We start from the raw sequence: 8,991 nt of genomic DNA on the forward strand, positions 1-8,991 counted from the left end.
GGACGGCCTCACGAAAGCAGAGCAGGCAACAGTCGTGGCGGCTGGCGGCCACGCCATGGGAGTAGGCCATCCCAACGCGGCCACGGTGGGCGCTGTCGGCGACGGCGGCTGCGGGCTTGCGGGCCTGACCGACGAGCCGCTGTCGTGACCCCGCATGCCTCGCCAGCGGCATTCCCATCCCTCCTCGGTAGCTCCACGGCAGTCGCCAGACAAGCAGGAGAGAAGGCAAGGCGAGAAGAAGCCTGCGAGTGCGCGAGGCGACGCCGGTTGGGTTACTGCTCCATCCATGGCGCCCAAGAGATCGACGTCGCCGTCCGAAAGCAGCAGCGGCGATGTCTGCGCGGCGGCAGCGGCATCGGTGGAGCAGCTGAGGCTGCGCGGCGTGCGGAAGCGGCAGTGGGGCCGGTACGCGGCGGAGATCCAGGACCCGTGCGGAAGGCGCGCGTGTGGTTGGGCACCTTCGACACGCCCGAGCAGACGGCGCGGGCGTACAACGCCACCGCGCGTAGGCTCCGCGGGCCCGGCGACACCACCAACTACCCCCGCCGCCCCGGAGCCAATGGCACTGGCGGAGGCTCCAGCGGCGAGCGCGAGCAGAAGCGCCGTGGTGTACGAGTCATCGTCGTCATTGTCGTCCTCGTGCCCCTTGCTGCCGCCGCAGGAGTCGCTGGCGGCGGTGACGGTGGCGGTTGCAGCGCAGCCGGCCCCGTCGTTGGACCTCAGCCTTGCGCTGCCGGCTTTGGCGGCGGCCGCAAACACGTACCAGCTGTTCATGGACCCGACGGCGGCCATGATGCCGGCGCTGCTGCAGTTGCTGCCGCCGAAGAGCGAGGAGGAGCGAAGCTGCTCTGGTTTGTCGTCGTCGTCTGTGGTGTTCGACGCGGCTCCGCCCGTGGGTCTAGGGCTGGACCTCAACCTGGCGCTGCTACCGCCGGCCGAGATGGTCATGTGCTGCAGCTGCTCGGCGTGCTGCTACTGCTGCTTGCCGTGGCCGTGGCCGTGGCCGCGTCGGGATGGGGAGAGAGATGAGGAGAGGAGGAAGTAAAGGATGACATGTGGGGCCCGCGTGGCAGTGATAGGGAGATGAAGTATACGTCTTCGTATACGCCTGCAGCTGGGCTCAGGCTGTGTCCATACGTATTTAGTGATATTTTTATAGGAAACGAAGAATTATAATAGTATGCTTCAAAATAGACGAACAATAATGACGTTTCTCCAAACATCGAGAATTATAATGGCATGGCAAATAACCCTTTCTTTTTCCTTCGGCTGTGTTGTGTAGCTGGCCCACGATTGCGCAAACGGGTATAGGCCTCGGCCCTTTTCACCATCCATTGCTCACAGCCCAGCCCCCCACCTCCAAAAATAAAAAATAAAAAATAATAATAAAACACACACACTCGAGTCGGTGTCGGTCTCTACTTCCCGCACCCGCTTTCGAATCGGTCTCTACTTCCTGCTTTCGAATCGGTCTAGGACGCGCAGGGCAATATTGCCCCGCCCGCGCGGCCGGCCACGCCCACGCACGCGCGCTTGATCTCTGCAGACGACACACGCATTCAACCAAGAGTCCAAGAACAACAACGACGACGATGGCGGCGGAACAAATGGAGCATGCGGCGCCACGGTGGCCGAACGTTAACGCGCCGCCAGGGTACCGCTTCAAGCCGACCCCGCGGGAGCTGATCCAGTGCTACCTCGAGCCCTGGGTGGCCACCGAGCCCGGCCACCAGTCGCCCGGCGAGTTCTACGGCATCATGGCGGCCGCGGACGTCTACGGCGAGGACCCGGGCACGCTGGCGTCGCGCTTCCAGCACATCGCCCACGACGACGGCAACTGGTACTTCCTCTCCGTCGCGCGCTGGAAGGACGGCAACGCCAGCAGCAAGCGGATGAACCGCGCCGTCGGGGCACTCGGCACGTGGCACGGGTCCGGCAAGCGGATCCCCGTCCGCGGCGCCGGGTACCGCCAGTCCTTCGAGTTCCGCCCCGCCGGCGGCGGCAAGACCGCGTGGCTCATGGAGGAGTTCGGCACCGTCCGGAACGACGCCACCGGCGAGGACGGCGTCAGGGTGCTCTGCAGGCTGCACCTCAGGCCCAAGGCGGCGGTGGCGGCGGCGGACGGCGACGACCGCCAGCAGCAGCTCGAGGCCAACGACGTGCCGGCCCCGTGCAACAAGAGGCAGCGGCAGCTCGCGGCGGCGCGCCAGGTGGAGCACCACTTCGACGCGGATTACTGGACGGCGGCGCCCGATGTCGGGTTCTCCTCCTCCTATGCCACCGCTGCTGCGCCGGCGCCTCCAGACGTCGGGTGCTCCTATGCCACCACGTCGTTCCATGCTGCTGGTGCTGCGGCGCCGGTGACCGAGCTAACAGCAGAAGCGTTGGCCCACTTGGCAACACCAACCCATGATGGAACAAGCAGGCGACGGGGGTTACCAATACCACTGCGCCGGCGTCCATGGCGGCGTGTACATCAGGGTCGACGACGAGCCACAGGCGATTGGAGATGGTTACAGAAGACGTGGAGTTTACAGCGCAAGATTTGAAGCTAGAAGACTCTGACTTTGTGTTTACCGTGGAACATTTGCTGCAGCTGGACGATGGATCGATCATGGACAGTAATAGTAACGCCTTCTCAGTTCTACAGCCCATGTGTGATGGTGTGCAAGAGAACAACGATCCGAAACTAGAGCCCAGTGACGGTGTGCAAGAGAACGACGACGACGATCCGAAAGGCGATACTGACGCAAGTTGATAAATTGTTGGGGAATTGATATCCAGTGGTTTAGGGTTTTGTAGAGTTCGGTGACTAGCAGCTTAATGTCACTTCGATCATGAATTCATGATCCTACTGCTGATGCAATGTTTCTGGGTTTTTATTAGACAACGTTGCAATGTTTCTGTTACTATGTATTTCCACTTTAAAGTTTAATAAAGAGGCGTTCAGCTACGTAAATTCGAATTTTGCTAGTCAAGTTAATGTGCTTTTTCTTCCTACAAAGTAAGTGTACTTGGATTAGTCAAGAAAACTTCGTTTCCATGAGGGCCATGACCCAAGAAAACAGTGCTTGCATTGTGTTCATCACCATCTTTTTTACACAGCAGCAACAGCAAACAGGAAAAAAAAAACGTGTAATTGCAGGACAAAAGATATAACAGTCTGCTAAAACTGAGCCTAGACAGTGGTTTATTACTTGTTCCAAACATGACACAAAATCGAAGGTGGCAGTGGCCCGTTTGGGGTTCTCACGGACCCGCTGATGCTACCAAATGCAATTCCTTTTCCATCACTCTTCTTCAGCTATATGTCATCAGGACCGCTGGGAAGCGGCGCATAGCCATTTGGACCTGCAGGAACTTCATTTGATTTGGTAACTGGTATGCACTTCAAGATGGCACCAACAATCAAGCTGATCGATCCAAGGCCAACGCTTAGCAGCCAAAGCTGCCAGTTAAGTGGGACGGTACTTGCAAAAGTGCCGAGAAATTCTATGATCACCACTTGAAATACGACTGTCACAGCTATGATTGCAATAAAGATCCAGTTGGTGACCATACCACGGAAAACATTAATCTTCTCCATTTCCCTGCTGTTTATTTCGTTGAATACCTGAGACAACATAAATTCAAGCTCATCAGATCATATGTTATCACTGATCAGACATTACCATATGGAAACAATTCAAATGTAGGGTAAACAAATGCCTGAAGTGGACATTTTCAAATTCCTGTCTGCTTAATGAAAAACAAGGTTATAAATGTAAGCTAGGGTAAATCAAATAAAATGTTTGAAGTAGATGTAGGCACTGCTGCACTAGCAACGAAAGTAATTGATAACAGTTATAATGAGCTCACCTGGCAGAACACAAAGGAGTTGAATATGAGTGTATTGATAACAGATTTGGAATCTGCACCCTTGATATTCAGAAACTGTTCCCCAGCAAACATGAGAACTCCAAGTACAACCAACTGATATAAACTTTGCCCAATGATATTTCTCCACATGACTTTGGTAATGAAACTTTCCCCTCGCCCAACAGGCTGGCCTCTTCATCATGTCATCATTTGGAGGCTCTGTTGCTAGAGCTAAAGCTCCTAATGTATCCATAATCATATTGACCCACAACAGTTGCACCGCTGTGAGAGGAGCACTGCCTGTGATACGAGAGTCAAAATACTTATTATTTCAATAGGGGATATCAAGAATTCACTAATTGAACGACTGTGGCATACTGGTATTGGAGAAAGAATACTATAGATGATGCCCATACCTGTAATACATGCTGAAACAAAGTTGATGATCAAAGCAACAATATTGACAGTCAACTGAAACTGCACAAACTTTTGGATGTTTATGTAAACCGCACGACCCCACCTTGCAACATTTATTATAGTTGTAAAATTGTCATCAAGCACTATCACATCAGCACTCTCCTTGGCAACCTGAAAATATGTAAGTTTATACCATTATCTTTCAAGGGACATGATGAGTTGCTGAAGGAGAAGCCCTTGTAAGTGAGAAGTTCTAAACTCCTAATGCCACCAGCCCAATATCCAGTCAGCATGAGATTCAAACAGTAAGAATAGCAGAGATCAAGTATCTTTTGATATTGTTTTTTGTGAGACCATGAAGGCAAACTATTTGAATCATGGAACCTAAGATTAAGATATAAAAATAACTAGATAGGTTATTTTGATCAACTTTCCAACCATTGAATCACAATCTATGTATTCTTGTCATCCATGAACCAATGCAATATAACCTAGTACCTCTGTTCCTGCTATGCCCATAGCAAGGCCAATATCTGCTTCATGTAATGCTGGAGCATCATTCGTGCCATCACCTGTCACAGAAACCACCTCACGAAACATACCTCGCAAGTTTGTCACAAGGGTATGCTTGTCCAATGGTAAAGAACGAGCCATGACCTGCCAATGTTGAAAGACAATTAAAATTGAGAAAAATGAAATCTTAATAGATATTAGCGTAACCATAGGTTGAGGAAAGTGAAATGAACCCGAATCTTAGGTATTATCTCCCTCATCTCTTCTGGGCTCTTACTGCGGAATTCTGATCCATCTATTGATACGTCACCATCAGATAGTATTCCACACTCTTTGGCTATAGCTTTAGCTGTATTGATATTATCACCAGTCACCATTCTCACAATGATGCCAGCAGACATACAGGCCTTCACAGCATCCTTGACTCCTGGGCGCAAAGGATCCTTGATGCCAAAAATGGATATTAGAGTAAAACCACTTGTTGGGCTATCTGCATCATCATCGAAATCATCCACTTCCTTATACGCCAAGCACAGTGTCCTTAAAGCATCCGAAGCAAAGGAGTTGATAGTATCCAAGATGTTCTTTCTCTGAGCTTCTGACAAGGGAACACTGTTTCCATCGCCATCTATCATCATGTCACACATCTGCACAATAATCTCTGATGCACCTTTGGTGAACCAACGGTACATGCCATTGTTTAATGAGACCAACACTGCCATCTTCTTCTTAACCGGAATTGAAAGGCTCAACCTTAACCTTGGTGCAGGTCCTATCCTCAGCATCAAGACCTTCCCATTTCAAGCCAAATTCAAATATTGCCCTTTCTGTTGGAGTTCCTAAAACAGTTTGCTTACCATCCTTCTCATTGACTACCTCTGCACTGGTGTTCTCAAAAATGCCCTGCAAAAGTAGGCTCAATGTAGCTGGAGAAATGGCAGAAGTCAGATCTTCCAAACTATTGTTACTGGTAACTGACTTTGAGACCTCAGATATCCATATCTTGTCAACCACCATATGGTTAGTAGTCAAAGTTCCCTGTTTTATCTGTGCAGATGGTACCAGCAGATCCCATTGTTTCGCATGCTGAAAGATGCCTTACAAGTGCTTTATCAATTCATTAGCTTTTTCATTGCAAATGCAAGACTCAAAGTAACAGCTAGAGGCAGACCCTTCAGGAACAGCAACGACAATAATAGTGACTGCCGTTGCAAAGTAGTTTACTATAGTCAGTGCATCAGTAGAATACCATTTGGACAAACCAACTGTTAAACCTTTTTCAATAAGGAATCTAACCATGAGGACCACAAATGTTAATGTGGCAAACATCAGGCCTATCTTGCCAATGATGGTTGCGACTCCGTTTAGCTTAACCTGCAGCGGTGTCTCGTCCTCTCCTCCTTCACTCAACGTGCTCATCAATCTTCCCCATTCAGTGCGCATACCGACAGCGGTTACTATCATCTTAGCTGATCCATCCTGAACTTTAGTTCCTGCCAAGATGAACGGCTTATCTTGAGAAATATAAACTGGATCACTCTCACCTGACAAGCTGGACTCATCAATCAAAAGGGAGTATCCATGAATGTACAGTCCATCAGCAGGTACTTGGTCTCCAATTGATAGATGCACGATATCACCAACCTGCCAAGTCATATATTGAGATCTTCTGCCGAGAGCCATCTCTGGTCACATGGATAAATATCTTCTTCTTCTCATTGTCAAGCTCCTTGAACTGAAGTGACTGCCTGTAGTCACTGATAGCAGTAACCATCACAACCAACAAAATGCTGAGGATTATTCCCAAGCCATCATACATGCCCTTGGGCCAACCTTCAGATGCCAGACCCACAATAGCAGATATCAAAGCACACACCATAAGAATGATAAGAGTCATGTCCTGCAACGCATCCCAAACAAACATCCAGAAACTTCTTGAAGGTTTCTCCACGTAGCGATTGATGCCATAGATGTTTTGCCTTGTGTCTAGGTCACTGGCAGATATGCCATGGTCGAATGACGATCGGATTTTTTTGGATATCCCATCCGCCCCACCATGCATCTTCAAAGCTTTCACATCATGCTTGCTTGTGATCGATGCCAGTTCATCTGGATTTATGGAAAATCCAGCTTTTATGATATCCTCTGTTATCCGATAGTCTTTATGCTTGGCACCTTTAACACCACCAGATGGTTGACAAGTTAGATGGGAGTTAGTAAAGCAGCAAAATACTAATCTGTAAGACAAGCAGAAGCAGTTATGTAATACCATCAATGAAGGTGATGGCAGCCTTCTGCACAACCAGGGCAAGCCGAATTTTTTCCTGCAAAAACAAAGAATGAAAAGCTGTGACTACATGGATATAACATATTGTTTCTTTCCGTACTTGTAATATGAGATACAATACTACAAGGTGCTGCATGAATATGAGATGCTTTGTAGTTTATTAGTAACAGTCTACAGCATTTCCTTTTTCCCCCTTGATGGAAATGGACGTGCACCCACCGGGGATGCGCCAAAACTAGAGCACATACCCTACTACTAATCCACTGATTAAATAAAGACAAAACGTTGGATTCTCCGAGTCAGACAAACAGAAAAGGTTAAACTATGCACATCTGGATAAGTCAAACTAAGACATCTGTTTATACCAGTAGTGGTAGACATCTGTTTATACCAGTAGTAGTAGATATTCACAAGAAAAGAGCGCAAGGTTATGACAGGTGAGGGGCCCCGACGACGGGACCAATGTGGCTGCATTGGGGCCCCAAGGTGATGCTTGTGCACCTGCCCTGCTTTGACGCCCCCTGCCGTTGGAAAGAGGCTGCTTCCTGGAAGCTTCCTCCATGGAGGGTCGCCGTCATACCCAGTCTTGGGCAGATAATTGGACCAATGGACCGTGAAATGAAACACAAAAGTGAACAAAACGACGGGGGGGCATATTCGGTATGGTATGAACTGTTCGAAACAGCAGCATAAAAGCTGTGGCTTTTATTCTTCCTCGATTGACAAATGACAACTTGCATGTAGACCAGCTAATACAGTATGAGTATTCGTTCCCGCGCAGACATTTGAATGAGAGGAGTTATCAATTTCTCTCGTGTCACGAATCCTGGTGGCATGACAAAGACCAGCTTGGTAATCAATCATTCGACTTTACTGCTTACTCTACAGTCTGCGATGCCGTAAATAATGAACCTCTACAGTCTACATGCCGTAATAGTGCACTTGTTTTTTTAGCACAAGAGATAGAGATGAACCAGATGCGGTTAGGCGGCATACAGATTACAGAATGGGTTAGGTGGACAGATTGACTCGGAAAAGGCGGTAAAAAAAAACTACAAGTTCGTTGCTCTAGTAGTAGGGGAAAAAATGCATATGGAGAAAGCGTCACGTGCCGGTGCCGGGTGAGGGATCAGAGATTCAGAGATGCGAGATGAGAGTTGAGAGACAGAGCACGGCCATGGCTACGGAAGGGGAAGCTAGAAAGCAGAGCAGAGCACAGATGAAGGCTGGTTGACTAGTGGCTGCTGTGGGGCGGGCAGTAGGAGAGTACCTGGATGGATTGTCGCTGGGCCTCGTCCTGGCTGCGGCGGTCGAGGTCGGGCACCATGCGGAAGCGGCGGCGGCGGTTCTTGACGAGGCCCACGGCGGAGCGCCATCGCCGCTGCGTCTCCTCGGAGGGGTTCTTCGCCGGCACTTCGAAGTGCTCCTTCAGGTAGCTCTCCAGCCTCTCCATCCCTCACACGGTACCGGGAGACGGGAGCAAGCTCGCCGTCGGCCGCGAGAGCGGAGGGAATGGGGGGTTTCAGGCCCGGACGGGAGAGAGGAGCCTGTACGGAGATGGGCCGATGTGTGTTTATATACTCCCTCGTCAGTCTAAAACTAAATGTAAATGTTGATAAAAAAAAGTAAATCTCGTTACGTGAGAAGTCACAAAGTTAACTATTCTCTCTCTCCACTGGAGAATAGATTTCTAGAAAGTTTAGAACAGATTAGCAAATAAAAGAAAAAACCTTAGCACCTCTCATAAAGCTTCTTAACTTTATTTAATTGCATTCACCACTTATCGAGAAGTTAGAGCAATAAGTTTTGGTATTTTCAATAATCACTATGTTCGTTGATGCTGAAATTTGACTTATGCTGATGTTTATGCTAAAATATTGTGAAAGAAAAATATTGTTCCATAGCTAAAAAGTAGT

At 49.2% G+C, this 8,991-nt stretch overlaps 1 protein-coding gene and 2 pseudogenes across 1 annotated transcript; 2 read left to right on the top strand and 1 right to left on the bottom strand.

Moving 5' to 3' along the window:
- Positions 1-78: 78 nt before the first annotated feature.
- On the top strand, positions 79-1,054 carry LOC136483306 (ethylene-responsive transcription factor 4-like; annotated as a pseudogene).
- Positions 1,055-1,592: 538 nt separating this feature from the next.
- Positions 1,593-2,758, top strand: LOC136479084 (NAC domain-containing protein 58-like). Its single transcript, XM_066477061.1, has 2 exons — positions 1,593-2,360; positions 2,597-2,758. Exons 1-2 carry the CDS (start codon positions 1,593-1,595, stop codon positions 2,756-2,758), a joined length of 930 nt encoding a protein of 309 aa, XP_066333158.1.
- Positions 2,759-3,177: 419 nt separating this feature from the next.
- Positions 3,178-8,652, bottom strand: LOC136483304 (probable calcium-transporting ATPase 9, plasma membrane-type; annotated as a pseudogene).
- Positions 8,653-8,991: the final 339 nt, after the last annotated feature.

Source organism: Miscanthus floridulus, chromosome 9, assembly GCF_019320115.1.
Source record: "Miscanthus floridulus cultivar M001 chromosome 9, ASM1932011v1, whole genome shotgun sequence".
Lineage (NCBI taxonomy): Eukaryota > Viridiplantae > Streptophyta > Magnoliopsida > Poales > Poaceae > Miscanthus > Miscanthus floridulus.